Genomic DNA, 22,992 nt, shown 5'->3' with positions numbered 1-22,992 from the left:
TAGCTAGCACTACCGGTCACTAGGAGGTGCCTTATTACTATATTACTGCTGTACATTATTTATACCTATGGTGATGTTTTCCTTGCTAGCTAGCACTACAGGTCACTAGGAGGTGCCTTATTACTATATTACTGCTGTACATTATTTATACCTATGGTGATGTTTTCCTTGCTAGCTAGCACTACCGGTCACTAGGAGGTGTCTTATTACTATATTACTGCTGTACATTATTTATACCTATGGTGATGTTTTCCTTGCTAGCTAGCACTACAGGTCACTAGGAGGTGCCTTATTACTATATTACTGCTGTACATTATTTATACCTATGGTGAGATTTTCCTTGCTAGCTAGCACTACCGGTCACTAGGAGGTGCCTTATTACTATATTACTGCTGTACATTATTTATACCTATGGTGAGATTTTCCTTGCTAGCTAGCACTACCGGTCACTAGGAGGTGCCTTATTACTATATTACTGCTGTGCATTTATTTCCTACTCTGTTTGTCTTTTTATTGTGTCCTTTGATATTTGTTGATTATTGTGAAAACTTTGTAATAAACTGTGTTCAAATTTTTATATATACCATCCTGTTTTTACTAGGGATGTGCAGGCTCGGATAGGTTCGAGTTTGCACGTTGATTTCGGATTTTTCCCTCCAAAAAAACGGAACTCAGAAAGAGGCTAAACGTCATCTTACATGGACGAACATCATCATTCCTGGACAAAAGTCCAGGAATGATGATGTTCGTCCATGTAAGATGACGTTTAGCAGGTGCACAGGTGTAATCATTACTCACTGACACATTTCCCAGGTCACATAGCAGGTGCACAGGTGTAGTCTTTAGTCACTGACACATTTTAAAAGAAATACAGTTGGAGCTAATTATTTCACTGTGAGGAGACCTGGATAACATGCACTCTTTGGGGTCCTGGTAGTCAGATTCTGCAGACTCTCCAACATGACCCATTTGGTTAGGTACAGAACACTTTACTCCTGGACTTCCTTCTTAATTTATGATTGCAGCCACCTGTGTTATAACACCTGTCTTATCAATTACCTAGTACAGCACAGGTGTCTGTAATCATAAATTAAGAGGGAAGTCCAGGAGCAGAGCATTCTGTACCTAATGGAACGGGTCATGTTGAAGGGTAGGGATTCTGTGCGCACATTCATAGAATGCGAGCACCATCTGCCTTCCTCACCCATTCAGGCAGCTTCCGCTTCTAATTGTGTCTATCAGCCTGAGCCTCAGAACACCTGAGAAGATACACTGTCTCTTTACTCTGAAGACCCTCTAGACTAATCCACCCAAATGCATCCTCCCTCCATGGGGCACTGTAGCCTTCAGCAGCCTTTACAAAGGATATAAGTAATGGATACCTTCTCGCTGTACTAGTAGAAACGCTATTCCTAGCTTCGCTAATTACCACGTAAGTCTCCTCTATAAGACCAAAATGCTCCTACCCACAAGGCTACTTCTTGGAGAGGCGCTAACACAGTAGATTGCTGGACATAACAAAGAGATTACATTCCGCGCACAGACCTTCTCTCAGCTTCAAAAGTGCCTGGATGCTTATCCAGCAAATCACTCAGATGCATGGACGTCCAGAAACCAACATAGGTGACAAGGGCACCAGTACATCTCTAGTTCCTGTAGAGCTTTCCATTAGGATCTGCAAATGACTTCTAGGTTTCACACCAGCCACAACCCAAGGCTCAAACTGAATGTGTCACTTAGAACCTGAAATAAAACATCCTGAGCTTTGTGAGCCATCAATAAAATATAACGGTTACCAGTCACCATGTACCCTCACAGGACCACTTGGAACAAAGGTAGAGAAGTCCCTATGAGGTACTCAACAGATCCAAGCAGCACTTGGGTTCACTCAGTACCTATCAAATGTACCTGGAATCTCCTCCTCACCTGGGAAACGGCAGAAGGTATGTTGGTCCGTCCATTTCTTATCACAGCTTCCTTCTCATCTCCAAGTTGCCACTCTCCATGTGGCTCATCCTCCTGGTCCTTCATATATCCCTCCTGAAGCCAGCTGTCCAGGCCATAATATCACAGCCATGTTCCTCTCTGCCTGCCAACATTCAAGGCCAGCTAGAATACATTCTGGATTCATATCAGTCCAAGGGGACACTTCAGTAGGTAACTACAGCCTTGATGAATGCTCCAGGGAACTTGAGTGCTACCTTACACCAAACGAACCCAGATGGCCTGCCAGTCTACTTGTAGGTAGGAGGGAAATGTCACAGCCCAACACCCTGAATAAGATCACAATATCTTTTGGAATAGAAATCAATGACGTACTCCAAGCATGGTGATTGCTAATACCTCACTGCACCCTCTTCTAACTTTAGCGATTTTCCCCTTATCACGAGGGCATCTGACATGACTCCTGGCAGTGAATCACCAGGGTATTGTGTATCCAGAATTTGATCCACAGCTACACTGTCTCCTGGTTCCAGACTTTGAGCCTTCGGTGCAAGCTGGCTCATCCCTACTGTCCTGGCTATTTCTCATGGTCTGAAAACCTCATTGCCATTGGAATCACTGCCGTCAGTTCCACTATCCTGTTGAGATGTACAGTTTGATTCTACTCGGTTCCATTTGGATCTGAAAAACTGCATCTTATTGGCTATCTGGCTCTCACAAGTTTTGGATAGCCAATAAGATAAATCCGAACTTGAGCTAATTTGGCAAAAAGAATAGAGTAGAACCGAACCGCACATCTCTACAATGCTGGTGGTTACTGCTCCCTGCAAGTCTTAGCATGTCTGAGCAGGAGGAGAGAGTGTCCCCGGAAATGAGCGCGTGGAAACTGTTGCTATGGCAGTGTCCTCTCTCAGCCAATCAGCGCTTCCCCATTTATTACAGTGGCAGGGTCCATTAGTGACCTGTTATTTGTACACCGTGTTTGCCTTTGGGGTCACGCTCGATTTGTTATTTCATCAAGACCATTAAATGCCTGCTTGGAACGAAGTGGAGCCCACATTAGGATTTGATAAGTATGAAATTGCTGGTTTTGGGATGTAGGGTGATTTTTTTTTTTTTTTTTTTCAATAAAAAAATTACAACATGCGAGTACTGTGGTTAAATATAAACCCCAGAGGGTGAGAAATGTCCATGTTTGGGGCTCATAGTTGTAGAGTATAACAAACTAGCTGGGATACCCGGCTTTGCCTGGGTTGAAGAAGTACATCTGCAGCCCTCATTTGTTACATTGCAGACCAGTATTGAAGACCATATGACAGTGTGGCTGGAGGAATGAGTAACTGTCAGTGCAGGTGCAGTGTGACAGTTGGAGGACATTAGTAACTGTTAGTGCAGGTGCAGTGTGACAGTTGGAGGACATTAGTAACTGTCAGTGCAGGTGCTGTGTGACAGTTGGAGGACATTAATAACTGTAAAGCTGGCAACACACACAGCAATTTTTTACCCGATTTCGACGAACCCTGAGGACAAATCGTGTAAAATATGCCCAAATCATGAGTTTCTACTGTAGGGCAGATTTGCTAATCTGGGACACAATGCACTGGATGCACAATAGATCTTAAGTCAGATTGGACATTTTTTACTCTAAATCGTGACTACGACTGCCGGGGAGCTGCCTGCGGAGAGTTCAGGGGAAATCGTACACATCGTGGGATTGAAACTACATCGCTATGTGTGTGGGCAACTTTAGTGCAGGTGCAGTGTGATAGTTGAACCTCTGACTCACTGATCTTCCGTTAGAGCTCTGCCTATCCCCTATTGGTACATATCAGCCTGTGCCTTCAAGATCAGGGCAGTTTTAGGCACTGGAAGACATCCTGAGCGTACTTGCTTAAACCAAAATTTCACATCAGAGACTCCACAGCCTACTTGGTGGGCACCATGTAGATCTCCATGGCCCGGACTTACTTCACACATAGCCAAAAACCTAATCCTGGTCAAACTACATCACCATGCCAAATTCAGTGGAGCTAGGTCCAAATCTCTGGCCGTGTATAAAGGACACACACACACACACACACACACTTTCTCGCTTATAATATTATAGATAATGGTCCGTGGTCACTGGCAATACAGGCCATACTGCTTAAAACACGCATCATTGAACGCAGACCCTCCACACCACGTCTTATGTTACACAGGTAACGAGGAACACACATACACACAGCGGCTGCCAGTGAGGAGGTACAGCTATATATACAGTTACTGGAAAGGATATATGCACCTCCTTGGCACAGTGTTTGCCTCCCAGCGCACAGATGGCTTTCGCGGTCCCGGCATGCGGCCACTTGCCTCCTTGTTCTTCTTCTTGGCCCACAGTCACCTCCACCCCAGGGATGACCTTAGCAGCTAGGACTGGAGCAATACAGCACATCCTGGAAAGGAGAAGACCAGCAGCTACACAAAACCAGCAGAGGATTGTTGACTCCTTACCCCAACTATAGGGCTGTCACTTCCACAAGTAACGCCAGCGACCAGGAGCCCAGAGGCCAATGTGGATGAGCCACCTATGCTCTAGTCTACATGCAGGTCACAATGTGAGTGAATGAATGCAGATGTCTCACTCTGTGTATAACGGAAGAAAACTGGTTAACGTGATGGGTGCTATAAAGAGGTTAGGGAACAGACATGAAAAACGGCAGATCATCTTTTGTTCCAGTAAAAACGAGTACATTTTTCTGCCCAGACACTGGGGTGTTACTGTCAGTGCCAGCGGGTACTAGAGGGCGTAGGGTGCTGTCTGGACATGGTACATGACATAGGGATGGGCCAGCAGATATTAGACATAAGCCAGCAGATATTAAAGACTCACCCAATCGGCTTCTTTGCTTTACTAAAATCCTGCAGAACCCGTTCCACGTCACTGTGAACCCCGCATGACACCCCGTCCACCGCAAAGGAGGAGCTGGCAGAATGAGATGAGAGGACAATCGCTCACTGTTTGTAAATAAAACATGTCCGACAATGACCTCCGACCTCTGACGTTCCGTTGGTCAGGTACTAATGCAGTCAGACGCCCATGGCTACACAGCATTTTACTGCTCTTGTGGATAAAGCAGACACACTCTGGGCTCATACACAGCTTCACGCATCCAGAATCCAATACTACATGGAAACCAACACCAATTGTATTCTCAGTGTGTGTGTCATGTGCAGGGAATTAACGGTGTGCGCTCAGTCTCTGGATAACGTGGGGGGCAGGGAGGAAAGAGTGGCCCCAGGGGAGGGATGAGTTGTAGATGGCGAGGGTGGTGCACATATTACACAAAGAAGCAATGACAGTAACAATGGCGGAGCTTCCGATGGGCTGGAGCCGCCACTGAATGGATAGAAATCCATCCGTACAGCACTTACATGTATATGTTTCTCTACAACCGAACTGTCTCAGGAATTCTCACTGGTGGAGGCTGGAACATGAGGCACAAAACTAATACATGCTAAATAGTAAGGAGTACACCTCTCGCTCTGCGGCACAAGGCACAGGTCGCTACTGTAGCTAATGACTTTGCCTTATCTGCCAAAGTACCTATAGTTAATACAATTTAAATATAATAAAGACAAAAACAAGGGTCTTCCGTGTAAGAGCAATCATTTTACACAGTGCTTACAAGTGCACCACCCTGTTTATTTATCTGCATGGAATAAATAATAGAGAATGCCCCTACAGAATTGGCGCTATGTTGGTATATATATCTCGAAAAATAATGAATAATATGTATATACACAATATATTACAGTCCTTAGGTTGTTCTTCTCCTTGTATTAGTGATGAATCACTCTGCTCCAATGCAGATAATATGAAAGAGATAAAGTCCAATGTGTCGTCATTTCATAATAAAAAGAATGAAATTCCATATGTGGTGAGGTTTGATGTAATGTTAATGTGTATAGGCGTACCCCACTCAATATAACACCGCTGTACGTGAACATAAAGGTTTCTTTATAGCCGCTACAATTTATGAAGCACTTGGGCCATCACCCAGCCGTTTATAGATGGATTTACGTAACTCGCTCACATAAAGAGATATAAATAGATGTATAAAGGATTTTATAGGAACAATCACTTCAATCTCTAATGGATAGGCGTACCCCCACTCACAATGTGCCGGATGTATTCTTTCACGTAAAGGTATCTTTACCCAGGGATGCGTAATTGCATCCACCATATATTCATTGGCATTCAGTATATTGTTTTCCAAAAATAAAGTATGCTCCAATTCTGTATACTTAATAAGGGACTTACTGTAATATACTATAATATATTGTGTATATGCATATTATTCATTATTTTTCGCGATACAGTATATACCAACATAGCGCCAATTCTCGCGATACAGTATATACCAACATAGCGCCAATTCTGTATTTATTCTTTGCTTATATAATCAGGTATGGTGATGCCTATTTATTGAGACATTGTCGTGCAGACCGGCTGCTCGGTGCATAGAGCAACATCCTATTATTATAGTATTTATCTGCATGAGAAAGAAGTCTTCACTTATATGGCGGAGGAGTCTCCCACACGTGCGCCATATGTGTATCTTTTCTATTTTACACAATCATTTTGAGAAAATAATACGGCTCAATCCAATTAGGTGCAAGTTTGCAAATGCGGGTTTGTTTCATGAAATTCACACTAATGCGTATTCCAGTGAAACGCGAGATCCAATTAGAAGGGCCAATTTGTGCCAATTGCGGCAATATTGCCAAAATTTTGAAGAAAAAGCGAAGTGGGAGAAGAGCATGATAGAGTGGGGAAACCATCCTGGACCCCCAAATATTGGAAACAGAAATAGTAGGACCATATAGAGGCTGTTAGTGATAACTGAGATAGCAGGACCATATAGATGCTGTTAGTGATAACTGAGAGAGCAGGACCATATAGAAGGCTGTTAGTGATAACTGAGATAGCAGGACCATATAGAAGGCTGTTAATGATAACAGATAGCAGGACCATATAGAAGGCTGTTAGTGATAACTGAGATAGCAGGACCATATAGAAGGCTGTTAGTGATAACTGAGATAGCAGGACCATATAGAGGCTGTTAGTGATAACTGACATAGCAGGACCATATAGTAGGCTGTTAGTGATAAGTGAGATAGCAGGACCATATAGAAGGCTGTTAGTGATAACTGAGATAGCAGGACCATATAGAAGGCTGTTAGTGATAACGGAGATAGCAGGACCATATAGAAGGCTGTTAGTGATAACGGAGATAGCAGGACCATATAGAAGGCGGTTAGTGATAACTGAGACAGCAGGACCATTTAGTAGGCTGTTAGTGATAACAGATAGCAGAACCATATAGAAGGCTGTTAGTGATAACTGAGATAGCAGGACCATACAGATGCTGTTAGTGATAATTGAGATAGCAGGACCATATAGATGCTGTTAGTGATAACTGAGATAGCAGGACCATATAGAAGGCAGATAGTGATAACTGAGATAGCAGGACCATATAAAAGGCTGTTAGTGATAACTGAGATAGCAGGACCATATAGAAGGCAGATAGTGATAACTGAGATAGGAGGACCATATAGAAGGCTGTTAGTGATAACTGAGATAGCAGGACCATATAGATGCTGATAGTGATAACTGAGATAGTAGGACCATATAGATGGTGTTAGTGATAACTGAGATAGCAGTACCATATAGATGCTGATAGTGATAACTGAGATAGCAGGACCATATGGAAGGCTGTTAGTGATAACGGAGACAGCAGGACCATATAGATGCTGATAGTGGTAACTGAGATAGCAGGACCATATAGAGGCTGTTAGTGATAACTGAGATAGCAGGACCATATAGAAGGCTGTTAGTGATAACAGAGCTAGCAGGACCATATAGAAGGCTGTTAGTGATAACAGAGCTAGCAGGACCATATAGAAGGCTGTTAGTGATAACTGAGATAGCAGGACCATATAGAGGCTGTTAGTGATAACTGAGATAGCAGGACCATATAGAAGGCTGTTAGTGATAACTGAGATAGCAGGACCATATAGAAGGCTGTTAGTGATAACTGAGATAGCAGGACCATATAGAAGGCTGTTAGTGATAACTGAGATAGCAGGACCATATAGAGGCTGTTAGTGATAACAGAGCTAGCAGGACCATATAGAAGGCTGTTAGTGATAACTGAGATAGCAGGACCATATAGAGGCTGTTAGTGATAACTGAGATAGCAGGACCATATAGAAGGCTGTTAGTGATAACTGAGATAGCAGGACCATATAGAAGGCTGTTAGTGATAACTGAGATAGCAGGACCATATAGAAGGCTGTTAGTGATAACTGAGATAGCAGGACAATATAGAAGGCAGATAGTGGCCATAGGTCAAGTGCTGGAGGTTCTAAAACGGTGTTAAATATCTGTTTTTTTCAGTTATTAATAATGTTAGAAAAGTTACTGTGATTTTTCCAGTGTTTTTACACACGTTTATAAAAGTCAGAACGTTTTTAGCTCCCATCTTCTCCCATTAATACACCTCCATATCATTTACACCTCCACATACCTAGCCCCCGTCATTTACACCTCCACATACCTGTCCCCCATCATTTACACCTCCACACACCTGTCCCCCGTCATTTACACCTCCACATACCTGTCCCCCATCATTTACACCTCCACATACCTGTCCCACATCATTTACACCTCCACATACCTTTCCCCATTATTAACACCTCCACATACCTGTCACCCAATATATACACCTCCACATACCTGTCCCACATCATTTACACCTCATGATACCTGCCCCACATCATTTACACCTCCACATACAACATACATTACCTGTCCCAAATCAATTACACCTCCACATACATTACCTGTCCCAAATCAATTACACCTCCACATACCTGTCCCCATCATTTACACCACCACATACCTGTCCCCCATAATATACACCTCCACATACCTGTCCCACATCATTAACACCACCACATACCTGTCCCCCATCATTTACACCTCCACATACCTGTACCCCATCATTTACACCTCCACATACCTGTCCTACATCATTTTCACCTCCACATACCTGTCCCACAGCATTTACACCTCCACATACCTGTCCCACATCATTTACACCTCCACATACATTACCTGTACCACATCATTTACACCTCCACATACCTGTCCCACATCATTTACACCTCCATATACCTGTCCCACATCATTTACACCTCCACATACCTGTCCCCATCATTTACACCACCACATACCTGTCCCCCATCATTTACACCTCCACATACCTGTCCCCCATCATTTACACCTCCACATACCTGTCTCCCATCATTTACACCTCCACATACCTGTCCCACATCATTTACACCTCCACATACCTGTCCCCCATCATTTACACCACTACATACCTGTCCCCCATCATTTACACCTCCCCATACCTGTCCCACATCATTTACACCACTACATACCAGTCCCCCATCATTTACACCTCCACATACCTGTCCCACAGCATTTACACCTCCACATACCTGTCCCACATCATTTACACCACTACATACCAGTCCCCCATCATTTACACCTCCACATACCTGTCCCACATCATTTACACCACCACATACCTGTCCCCCATCATTTACACCTCCACATACCTGTCCCCCATCATTTACACCTCCACATACCTTTCCCCCATCATTTACACCTCCACATACCTTTCCCCCATCATTTACACCACTACATACCTGTCCCCCATCATTTACACCTCCACATACCTGTCCCCCATCATTTACACCTCCACATACCTGTCCCCCATCATTTACACCTCCACATACCAGTCCCCCATCATATACACCACCACATACCTGTCCCCCATCATATACACCTCAACATACCTGTCCCCCATCATTTACACCTCCACATACCTGTCCCTCATTATTTACACCTCCACATACCTGTCCCCCATCATTTACACCTCCACATACCTGTCCCCCATCATTTACACCTCCACATACCTGTCCCCCATCATTTACACCTCCACATACCTGTCCCCCATCATTTACACCTCCACAAACCTGTCCCCCATAATATACACCTCCCCATACCTGTCCCCCATAATATACACCTCCCCATACCTGTCCCCCATAATATACACCTCCCCATACCTGTCCCCCATCATATACACCTCCACATACCTGTCCCCCATCATTTACACCTCCACATTTTTTGGAATTTCAACTAAAAACGGACATGTCTTTATAGGCCAAATGAAGTTAGTTAAATCCCTCCAAGAGTATGAATATTCATTGGGAGGGATGTACCAGAGGTTCTTCACTGTGTCCCAATATTTTACCTTAAAATAAAGATTGCCCCCACCTTTTCACCTGCTCAGGGGGCTGGACACAAAAAAAGAAAATTTTCTCTAATAAAAAAACAATGCGCGTTTGGAATTTAATTGCAACTGAAATTTGCGTTGTGTGTTCACGGTGAGAACGGCTCGCAGGACCCAAATCGCACCTGACTGGATGTCCACAAAGAAAGTGAGAGTTATGCTGGAGCTGTGATCAGGTCAGTTGTGTTTCTGTGCAGCCTCTGTAATGTCTAATTAGAATCGTGTGGTCTTTTACTTTATCATATTAAGATGTAGTGATAAGTTCATCCAGGCATCAGGTCCATGAGCACGTTTAGCCCTGGACTATTCTCTCTGTAACTCACAGAAACATTACCCCACCTCTTACTGAGCCAGATATACTCACATCATATACACCTCCACATGACCCCACCTCTTACTGAGCCAGATATACTCACATCATATACACCTCCACATTACCCCACCTCTTACTCAGCCAGATATACTCACATCATATACACCTCCACATTACCCCACCTCTTACTCAGCCAGATATACTCACATCATATACACCTCCACATTACCCCACCTCTTACTCAGCCAGATATACTCACATCATATACACCTCCACATTACCCCACCTCTTACTCAGCCAGATATACTCACATCATATACACCTCCACATTACCTCACCTCTTACTGAGCCAGATATACTCACATCATATACACCTCCACATTACCCCACCTCTTACTCAGCCAGATATACTCACATCATATACACCTCCACATTACCCCACCTCTTACAGAGCCAGATATACTCACATCATATACACCTCCACATTACCCCACCTCTTACTGAGCCAGATATACTCACATCATATACACCTCCACATTACCCCACCTCTTACTGAGCCAGATATACTCACATCATATACACCTCCACATTACCCCACCTCTTACTCAGCCAGATATACTCACATCATATACACCTCCACATTACCCCACCTCTTACTCAGCCAGATATACTCACATCATATACACCTCCACATTACCCCACCTCTTACTCAGCCAGATATACTCACATCATATACACCTCCACATTACCCCACCTCTTACTGAGCCAGATATACTCACATCATATACACCTCCACATTACCCCACCTCTTACTGAGCCAGATATACTCACATCATATACACCTCCACATTACCCCACCTCTTACTCAGCCAGATATACTCACATCATATACACCTCCACATTACCCCACCTCTTACTCAGCCAGATATACTCACATCATATACACCTCCACATTACCCCAGCTCTTACTCAGCCAGATATACTCACATCATATACACCTCCACATTACCCCAGCTCTTACTCAGCCAGATATACTCACATCATATACACCTCCACATTACCCCACCTCTTACTGAGCCAGATATACTCACATCATATACACCTCCACATTACCCCACCTCTTACAGAGCCAGATATACTCACATCATATACACCTCCACATGACCCCACCTCTTACTGAGCCAGATATACTCACATCATATACACCTCCACATTACCCCACCTCATACTGAGTCAGATATACTCACATCATATACACCTCCACATTACCCCACCTCTTACTGAGTCAGATATACTCACATCATATACACCTCCACATGACCCCACCTCTTACTGAGCCAGATATACTCACATCATATACACCTCCACATGACCCCACCTCTTACTGAGCCAGATATACTCACATCATATACACCTCCACATTACCCCACCTCTTACTGAGTCAGATATACTCACATCATATACACCTCCACATTACCCCACCTCTTACTCAGCCAGATATACTCACATCATATACACCTACACATTACCCCACCTCTTACTGAGCCAGATATACTCACATCATATACACCTCCACATGACCCCACCTCTTACTGAGCCAGATATACTCACATCATATACACCTCCACATTACCCCACCTCTTACTGAGTCAGATATACTCACATCATATACACCTCCACATTACCCCACCTCTTACTCAGCCAGATATACTCACATCATATACACCTCCACATTACCCCACCTCTTACTCAGCCAGATATACTCACATCATATACACCTCCACATTACCCCAGCTCTTACTCAGCCAGATATACTCACATCATATACACCTCCACATTACCCCACCTCTTACTCAGCCAGATATACTCACATCATATACACCTCCACATTACCCCACCTCTTACTCAGCCAGATATACTCACATCATATACACCTCCACATTACCCCAGCTCTTACTCAGCCAGATATACTCACATCATATACACCTCCACATTACCCCACCTCTTACTCAGCCAGATATACTCACATCATATACACCTCCACATTACCCCACCTCTTACTCAGCCAGATATACTCACATCATATACACCTCCACATTACCCCACCTCTTACAGAGCCAGATATACTCACATCATATACACCTCCACATTACCCCACCTCTTACTGAGCCAGATATACTCACATCATATACACCTCCACATTACCCCACCTCTTACTGAGCCAGATATACTCACATCATTTACACCTCCACATACCTGTCCCCCATCATTTACACCTCCACATACCTGTCTCCCATCATTTACACCTCCACATACCTGTCCAACATCATTTACACCTCCACATACCTGTCCCCCATCATTTACACCACTACATACCTGTCCCCCATCATTTACACCTCCCCATACCTGTCCCACATCATTTACACCACTACATACCAGTCCCCCATCATTTACACCTCCACATACCTGTCCCACAGCATTTACACCTCCCCATACCTGTCCCACATCATTTACACCACTACATACCAGTCCCCCATCATTTACACCTCCACATACCTGTCCCACATCATTTACACCACCACATACCTGTCCCCCATCATTTACACCTCCACATACCTGTCCCCCATCATTTACACCTCCACATACCTTTCCCCCATCATTTACACCTCCACATACCTTTCCCCCATCATTTACACCACTACATACCTGTCCCCCATCATTTACACCTCCACATACCTGTCCCCCATCATTTACACCTCCACATACCTGTCCCCCATCATTTACACCTCCACATACCAGTCCCCCATCATATACACCACCACATACCTGTCCCCCATCATATACACCTCAACATACCTGTCCCCCATCATTTACACCTCCACATACCTGTCCCTCATTATTTACACCTCCACATACCTGTCCCCCATCATTTACACCTCCACATACCTGTCCCCCATCATTTACACCTCTACATACCTGTCCCCCATCATTTACACCTCCACATACCTGTCCCCCATCATTTACACCTCCACAAACCTGTCCCCCATAATATACACCTCCCCATACCTGTCCCCCATAATATACACCTCCCCATACCTGTCCCCCATAATATACACCTCCCCATACCTGTCCCCCATCATATACACCTCCACATACCTGTCCCCCATCATATACACCTCCACATACCTGTCCCCCATCATTTACACCTCCACATTTTTTGGAATTTCAACTAAAAACGGACATGTCTTTATAGGCCAAATGAAGTTAGTTAAATCCCTCCAAGAGTATGAATATTCATTGGGAGGGATGTACCAGAGGTTCTTCACTGTGTCCCAATATTTTACCTTAAAATAAAGATTGCCCCCACCTTTTCACCTGCTCAGGGGGCTGGACACAAAAAAAGAAAATTTTCTCTAATAAAAAAACAATGCGCGTTTGGAATTTAATTGCAACTGAAATTTGCGTTGTGTGTTCACGGTGAGAACGGCTCGCAGGACCCAAATCGCACCTGACTGGATGTCCACAAAGAAAGTGAGAGTTATGCTGGAGCTGTGATCAGGTCAGTTGTGTTTCTGTGCAGCCTCTGTAATGTCTAATTAGAATCGTGTGGTCTTTTACTTTATCATATTAAGATGTAGTGATAAGTTCATCCAGGCATCAGGTCCATGAGCACGTTTAGCCCTGGACTATTCTCTCTGTAACTCACAGAAACATTACCCCACCTCTTACTGAGCCAGATATACTCACATCATATACACCTCCACATTACCCCACCTCTTACTCAGCCAGATATACTCACATCATATACACCTCCACATTACCCCACCTCTTACTCAGCCAGATATACTCACATCATATACACCTCCACATTACCCCACCTCTTACTGAGCCAGATATACTCACATCATATACACCTCCACATTACCCCACCTCTTACTCAGCCAGATATACTCACATCATATACACCTCCACATTACCCCACCTCTTACAGAGCCAGATATACTCACATCATATACACCTCCACATTACCCCACCTCTTACTGAGTCAGATATACTCACATCATATACACCTCCACATTACCCCACCTCTTACTCAGCCAGATATACTCACATCATATACACCTCCACATTACCCCACCTCTTACTCAGCCAGATATACTCACATCATATACACCTCCACATTACCCCACCTCTTACTCAGCCAGATATACTCACATCATATACACCTCCACATTACCCCACCTCTTACTGAGCCAGATATACTCACATCATATACACCTCCACATTACCCCACCTCTTACTGAGCCAGATATACTCACATCATATACACCTCCACATTACCCCACCTCTTACTCAGCCAGATATACTCACATCATATACACCTCCACATTACCCCACCTCTTACTCAGCCAGATATACTCACATCATATACACCTCCACATTACCCCAGCTCTTACTCAGCCAGATATACTCACATCATATACACCTCCACATTACCCCACCTCTTACTCAGCCAGATATACTCACATCATATACACCTCCACATTACCCCAGCTCTTACTCAGCCAGATATACTCACATCATATACACCTCCACATTACCCCACCTCTTACTGAGCCAGATATACTCACATCATATACACCTCCACATTACCCCACCTCTTACAGAGCCAGATATACTCACATCATATACACCTCCACATGACCCCACCTCTTACTGAGCCAGATATACTCACATCATATACACCTCCACATTACCCCACCTCATACTGAGTCAGATATACTCACATCATATACACCTCCACATTACCCCACCTCTTACTGAGTCAGATATACTCACATCATATACACCTCCACATGACCCCACCTCTTACTGAGCCAGATATACTCACATCATATACACCTCCACATGACCCCACCTCTTACTGAGCCAGATATACTCACATCATATACACCTCCACATTACCCCACCTCTTACTGAGTCAGATATACTCACATCATATACACCTCCACATTACCCCACCTCTTACTGAGTCAGATATACTCACATCATATACACCTCCACATGACCCCACCTCTTACTGAGCCAGATATACTCACATCATATACACCTCCACATGACCCCACCTCTTACTGAGCCAGATATACTCACATCATATACACCTCCACATTACCCCACCTCTTACTGAGTCAGATATACTCACATCATATACACCTCCACATTACCCCACCTCTTACTCAGCCAGATATACTCACATCATATACACCTACACATTACCCCACCTCTTACTGAGCCAGATATACTCACATCATATACACCTCCACATGACCCCACCTCTTACTGAGCCAGATATACTCACATCATATACACCTCCACATTACCCCACCTCTTACTGAGTCAGATATACTCACATCATATACACCTCCACATTACCCCACCTCTTACTCAGCCAGATATACTCACATCATATACACCTCCACATTACCCCACCTCTTACTCAGCCAGATATACTCACATCATATACACCTCCACATTACCCCAGCTCTTACTCAGCCAGATATACTCACATCATATACACCTCCACATTACCCCACCTCTTACTCAGCCAGATATACTCACATCATATACACCTCCACATTACCCCAGCTCTTACTCAGCCAGATATACTCACATCATATACACCTCCACATTACCCCACCTCTTACTGAGCCAGATATACTCACATCATATACACCTCCACATTACCCCACCTCTTACAGAGCCAGATATACTCACATCATATACACCTCCACATGACCCCACCTCTTACTGAGCCAGATATACTCACATCATATACACCTCCACATTACCCCACCTCTTACTGAGTCAGATATACTCACATCATATACACCTCCACATTACCCCACCTCTTACTGAGCCAGATATACTCACATCATATACACCTCCACATTACCCCACCTCTTACTCAGCCAGATATACTCACATCATATACACCTCCACATTACCCCACCTCTTACAGAGCCAGATATACTCACATCATATACACCTCCACATTACCCCACCTCTTACTGAGCCAGATATACTCACATCATATACACCTCCACATTACCCCACCTCTTACTGAGCCAGATATACTCACATCATATACACCTCCACATTACCCCACCTCTTACTCAGCCAGATATACTCACATCATATACACCTCCACATTACCCCACCTCTTACTCAGCCAGATATACTCACATCATATACACCTCCACATTACCCCACCTCTTACTCAGCCAGATATACTCACAGGTTCTTAGCTGCCCCAAAGCCTCCTGGGAATATCACCGCATCATGATCCTGAGCCTTCAAGTGCGACAAGGCAGCAATATCGCCACGTGCAAGTCGTGCCGACTCCACCAACACGTTCCTGGTGGAGAGATCGTTATGTCAGACAAGCATCACTGACCCCCAGGGGGCTGGACACAGGACAATTTGTCCTTATACCCCTGCTCTTCTGGTTCTCCTGCCGCTAATGTCTCCCCCATGTACTGTACTATTGTACGCTGGTTACATGTGAGAGGTCTGCTGGACACAGCACAATTTGTCCTTATACCCCTGCTCTTCCTGTTCTCCTGCCGCTAATGTCTCCCCATGTACTGTACTATTGTACGCTGGTTATATGTGAGAGGTCTGCTGGACACAGCACAATTTGTCCTTATACCCCTGCTCTTCCTGTTCTCCTGCCGCTAATGTCTCCCCCATGTACTGTACTATTGTACGCTGGTTACATGTGACAGGTCTGCTGGACACAGCACAATTTGTCCTTATGGAATTGGTATGAAATACCGTCAGCCGCATGGCCGGCGGTTCGATTCCCGTCAGCGGCAGCCCGACAGAAGCAGAGTGCGACGCAGCGGAAGGCCGACAGCGCTGGAAATCCCGATCGTGGATAGGTAAGTATCCACTAACCTAACCTAACCCCCCTAACCCTAACCCTCCTTAGGGGTGCCTAACCCTAACTTCCCCCCCAAGTGCATAACCCTAATCCCCCCCAAGTGCCTAACCCTGACCACCCCCTTCCCCGCTGCCTGAACCTAAGTCCCCCAGGGGGGTGCCTGAACCTAAGTCCCCCCCGGGGGTGCCTAACCCTAACCCTCCCTCCCCCTAGCCTAACCCTAACCCTCCCGGGGGGTGCCTAACCCTAAGTCCCCCCCGGGAGCCCTAAACCTAACCCTCCCCCCCGCGGCGGTCCGCTCGCGGCGCCCGGCATCAGTACGATCGTGATGCCGGGCGCCGGTCTCCCAGCGTCGGGGAAATGCGGGCGTCTATATCTAGACGCCCGGCATTTCACCCATGCCGGGATAAGACAGTCGGGAAGCCGGCTGCCGGTATTTAGGCAGTCGGCTTCCCGATTGCCTCCCGTCCTTATTCCCCCTGCTCTTCCTGTTCTCCTGCCGCTAATGTCTCAACATGTACTGTACTATTGTACGCTGGTTACATGTGACAGGTCTGCTGGACACAGCACAATTTGTCCTTATACCCCGCTCTTCCTGTTCTCCTGCCGCTAATGTCTCCCCCATGTACTGTACTATTGTACGCTGGTTACATGTGAGAGGTCTGCTGGACACAGCACAATTTGTCCTTATACCCCGCTCTTCCTGTTCTCCTGCCGCTAACGTCTCCCCCATGTACTGTACTATTGTACGCTGGTTACATGTGACAGGTCTGCTGGACACAGCACAATTTGTCCTTATACCCCGCTCTTCCTGTTCTCCTGCCGCTAATGTCTCCCCATGTACTGTACTATTGTACGCTGGTTACATGTGACAGGTCTGCTGGACACAGCACAATTTGTCCTTATACCCCAGCTCTTCCTGTTCTCCTGCCGCTAATGTCTCACCCATGTACTGTACTATTGTGCGCAGGTTACATGTGACAGGACTGCTGGACACAGCACAATTTGTCCTTATACCCCTGCTCTTCCTGTTCTCCTGCCGCTAATGTCTCCCCATGTACTGTACTATTGTACGCTGGTTACATGTGACAGGTCTGCTGGACACAGCACAATTTGTCCTTATACCCCCTGCTCTTCCTGTTCTCCTGCCGCTAACGTCTCCCCCATGTACTGTACTATTGTGCGCAGGTTACATGTGACAGGTCTGCTGGACACAGCACAATTTGTCCTTATACCCCCTGCTCTTCCTGTTCTCCTGCCGCTAACCTCTCCCCCATGTACTGTACTAATGTACGCTGGTTACATGTGAGAGGTCTGCTGGACACAGCACAATTTGTCCTTATACCCCCTGCTCTTCCGGTTCTCCTGCCGCTAATGTCTCCCCCATGTACTGTACTATTGTACGCTGGTTACAGGTGAGAGGTCTGCTGGACACAGCACAATTTGTCCTTATACCCCCTGCTCTTCCTGTTCTCCTGCCGCTAATGTCTCCCCCATGTACTGTACTATTGTACGCTGGTTATATGTGACAGGTCTGCTGGACACAGCACAATTTGTCCTTATACCCCTACTCTTCCTGTTCTCCTGCCGCTATCGTCTCCCCCATGTACTGTACTATTGTACGCTGGTTACATGTGAGAGGTCTGCTGGACACAGCACAATTTGTCCTTATACCCCCTGCTCTTCCTGTTCTCCTGCCGCTAACCTCTCCCCCATGTACTGTACTAATGTACGCTGGTTACATGTGAGAGGTCTGCTGGACACAGCACAATTTGTCCTTATACCCCCTGCTCTTCCGGTTCTCCTGCCGCTAACCTCTCCCCCATGTACTGTACTAATGTACGCTGGTTACAGGTGAGAGGTCTGCTGGACACAGCACAATTTGTCCTTATACCCCTACTCTTCCGGTTCTCCTGCCGCTATCGTCTCCCCCATGTACTGTACTATTGTACGCTGGTTACATGTGAGAGGTCTGCTGGACACAGCACAATTTGTCCTTATACCCCTGCTCTTCCGGTTCTCCTGCCGCTAACGTCTCCCCCATGTACTGTACTATTGGGCGCAGGTTACATGTGAGAGGTCTGCTGGACACAGCACAATTTGTCCTTATACCCCTGCTCTTCCTGTTCTCCTGCCGCTAATGTCTCCCCATGTACTGTACTATTGTACGCTGGTTACATGTGACAGGTCTGCTGGACACAGCACAATTTGTCCTTATACCCCCTGCTCTTCCTGTTCTCCTGCCGCTAACGTCTCCCCCATGTACTGTACTATTGTACGCTGGTTACATGTGAGAGGTCTGCTGGACACAGCACAATTTGTCCTTATACCCCCTGCTCTTCCGGCTCTCCTGCCGCTAATGTCTCCCCCATGTACTGTACTATTGTACGCTGGTTACATGTGAGAGGTCTGCTGGACACAGCACAATTTGTCCTTATACCCCCTGCTCTTCCGGCTCTCCTGCCACTAATGTCTCCCCCATGTACTGTACTATTGTACGCTGGTTACATGTGAGAGGTCTGCTGGACACAGCACAATTTGTCCTTATACCCCTGCTCTTCCTGTTCTCCTGCCGCTAATGTCTCCCCATGTACTGTACTATTGTACGCTGGTTACATGTGAGAGGTCTGCTGGACACAGCACAATTTGTCCTTATACCCCGCTCTTCCTGTTCTCCTGCCGCTAACGTCTCCCCCATGTACTGTACTATTGTACGCTGATTACATGTGAGAGGTCTGCTGGACACAGCACAATTTGTCCTTATACCCCCTGCTCTTCCGGCTCTCCTGCCGCTAATGTCTCCCCCATGTACTGTACTATTGTACGCTGGTTACATGTGAGAGGTCTGCTGGACACAGCACAATTTGTCCTTATACCCCTGCTCTTCCTGTTCTCCTGCCGCTAATGTCTCCCCATGTACTGTACTATTGTGCGCTGGTTACATGTGAGAGGTCTGCTGGACACAGCACAATTTGTCCTTATACCCCCTGCTCTTCCGGTTCTCCTGCCGCTAAAGTCTCCCCATGTACTGAACTATTGTACGCTGGTTACATGTGACAGGTCTGCTGGACCCACTACGGATGTTCTGGAGACATTAGTTCTACAGAAGACAGCGTCTTACAGTGTGACAATCACAGTCATTGAATTAGACAATATTGATGAATTACAGTGTTTTTTTGATATACCAGACTATATTTTCACCTTGAGTTCTTTTAAGCTTAACCATTTGAGATGTAATTGCAGTAGATTAATTAAATAACAATGTTTTTATACTACATATCTGTCTATAGAAAGTTTTATATTGTATTAAATTTAAAAGTATCTAATAAAGAGACGTATTAATAAATCTGACATAATGATACTGCTCCACCAAGGCGTTCACTGAGCATCACCCAGTCATCAGCAATTTCTGCCAATTAGATCCTCAGCTGTAATTGGTCTGTTATTTCCATATATAGAATTGATCTGTGCTCTATCAATTCTCTGCCCCCCAGATACTACCTCATTCTACCAGCGTGCAGACATATAGTATGAGATGGAGAAATTAAAAGCTATTGACTGATTAATAACTATAAACCCCTCATTTGGGCAGCGCACACCCAGAAAAGAAACCCCAATTCAAATTCTACCAATACAGGAGCAGAGAGACTCTCCACCAGGACCACCCTACAGATCTATAACACAGGACCAGAGAGGCTCTCCACCAGGACCAACCTACAGATCTATAAACACAGGAGCAGAGAGGCTCTCCACCAGGACCAACCTACAGATCTATAAACACAGGAGCAGAGAGGCTCTCCACCAGGACCAACCTACAGATCTATAACACAGGAGCAGAGAGAATCTCCACTAGGACCACCCCACAGATCTATAACACAGGAACAGAGAAGCTCTCCACCAGGACCAACCTACAGATCTATAACACAGGAGCAGAGAGACTCCACCAGGACCACCCCACAGATCTATAACACAGGAGCAGAGAGGCTCTCCACCAGGACCACCCCACAGATCTATAACACAGGAGCAGAGAGGCTCTCCACTAGGACCACCCCACAGATCTATAACACAGGAGCAGAGAGGCTCTCCACCAGGACCACCCCACAGATCTATAACACAGGAGCAGAGGCGCTCTCCACCAGGACCACCCTACAGATCTATAATTACAGGAGCAGAGACCCTACAGATCTATAAATACAGAGCAGAGAGGCTCTCCACCAGGACCACCCTACATATCTGTAACACGAGCAGAGAGGCTCTCCACCAGGACCACCCCACAGATCTATAACACAGGAGCAGAGAGGCTCTCCACTAGGACCACCCTACAGATCTATAACACAGAAGCGGAGAGCCTCTCCACCAGGACCAACCTACAGATCTATAACACAAGAGCAGAGAGACTCTCCACCAGGAACACCCCACAGATCTATAACACAGAAGTGGAGAGCCTCTCCACTAGGACCAGCCCACAGATCTATTAACACAGGAACAGAGAGGCTCTCCACCAGGACTACCCTACAGATCTATAACACAGAAGCGAAAAAGGCTCTCCACCAGGACCAACCTACAGATCTATAACACAAGAGCAGAGAGACTCTCCACTAGGACCACCCCACAGATCTATAACACAGGAGCAGAGAGGCTCTCCACCAGGACCACCCCACAGATATATAATTACAGGAGCAGAGACCCTACAGATCTATAACACAGGAGCAGAGAGGCTCTCCACTAGGACCACCCCACAGATCTATAACACAGGAACAGAGAGGCTCTCCACCAGGACCACCCCACAGATCTATAACACAGAAGCGGAGAGCCTCTCCACCAGGACCACCCCACAGATCTAGAACACAGAAGCGGAAAGGCTCTTCACCAGGACCAACCTACAGATCTATCACAGGAGCAGAGAGGCTCTCCATCAGGACCACCCTACAGATCTCTAAATCCAGGAGCAGAGAGGCTCTCCACCAGGACCACCCTACAGATCTATAACACAGGGGCAGAGAGACTCTCCACCAGGAACACCTCATAGATCTATAAACACAGGAGCAGAGAGGCTCTCCACCAGGACCACCCTACAGATCTATAAACACAGGAGCAGAGGGGCTCTCCACCAGGACCACCCTACAGATCTATAAACACAGGAGCAGAGAGGCTCTCCACCAGGACCACCCTACAGATCTATAAACACAGGAGCAGAGGGGCTCTCCACCAGGACCACCCTACATATCTATAAATACAGGAGCAGAGAGACTCCACCAGAACCACCCTAAACATCTATAAATACAGGAGCAGAGAGACTCTCCACCAGGACCATCCTACAGATATAACAGGATTTTGGTACTTACCGTTAAATCCATTTCTCCGATTCCACAGGGGACACTGGA

General features: G+C 45.8%; 1 protein-coding gene across 1 annotated transcript in view; it reads right to left on the bottom strand.

The window, feature by feature from the left end:
* Positions 1–22,992, bottom strand: part of LOC148443401 (glutamine amidotransferase-like class 1 domain-containing protein 3, mitochondrial) — an 84,926-nt gene that overhangs the window by 48,174 nt on the left and 13,760 nt on the right. Inside the window, exons 4-6 of the mRNA XM_088462880.1 lie at positions 16,961–17,080; positions 4,817–4,909; positions 4,223–4,379 (exon numbers count right to left, since the gene is read on the bottom strand). Of these exons, the coding sequence (XP_088319006.1) occupies positions 4,223–4,379; positions 4,817–4,909; positions 16,961–17,080 (370 nt within the window). The remainder of the gene's footprint in view (positions 1–4,222; positions 4,380–4,816; positions 4,910–16,960; positions 17,081–22,992) is intronic.

This window comes from Taudactylus pleione, unplaced genomic scaffold, assembly GCF_031769625.1.
Source record: "Taudactylus pleione unplaced genomic scaffold, aTauple2 ptg001280l, whole genome shotgun sequence".
NCBI lineage: Eukaryota > Metazoa > Chordata > Amphibia > Anura > Myobatrachidae > Taudactylus > Taudactylus pleione.
The sequence above is the reverse complement of the archived record's forward strand: the minus strand, read 5'-3'. Positions and strand labels throughout refer to the sequence as shown.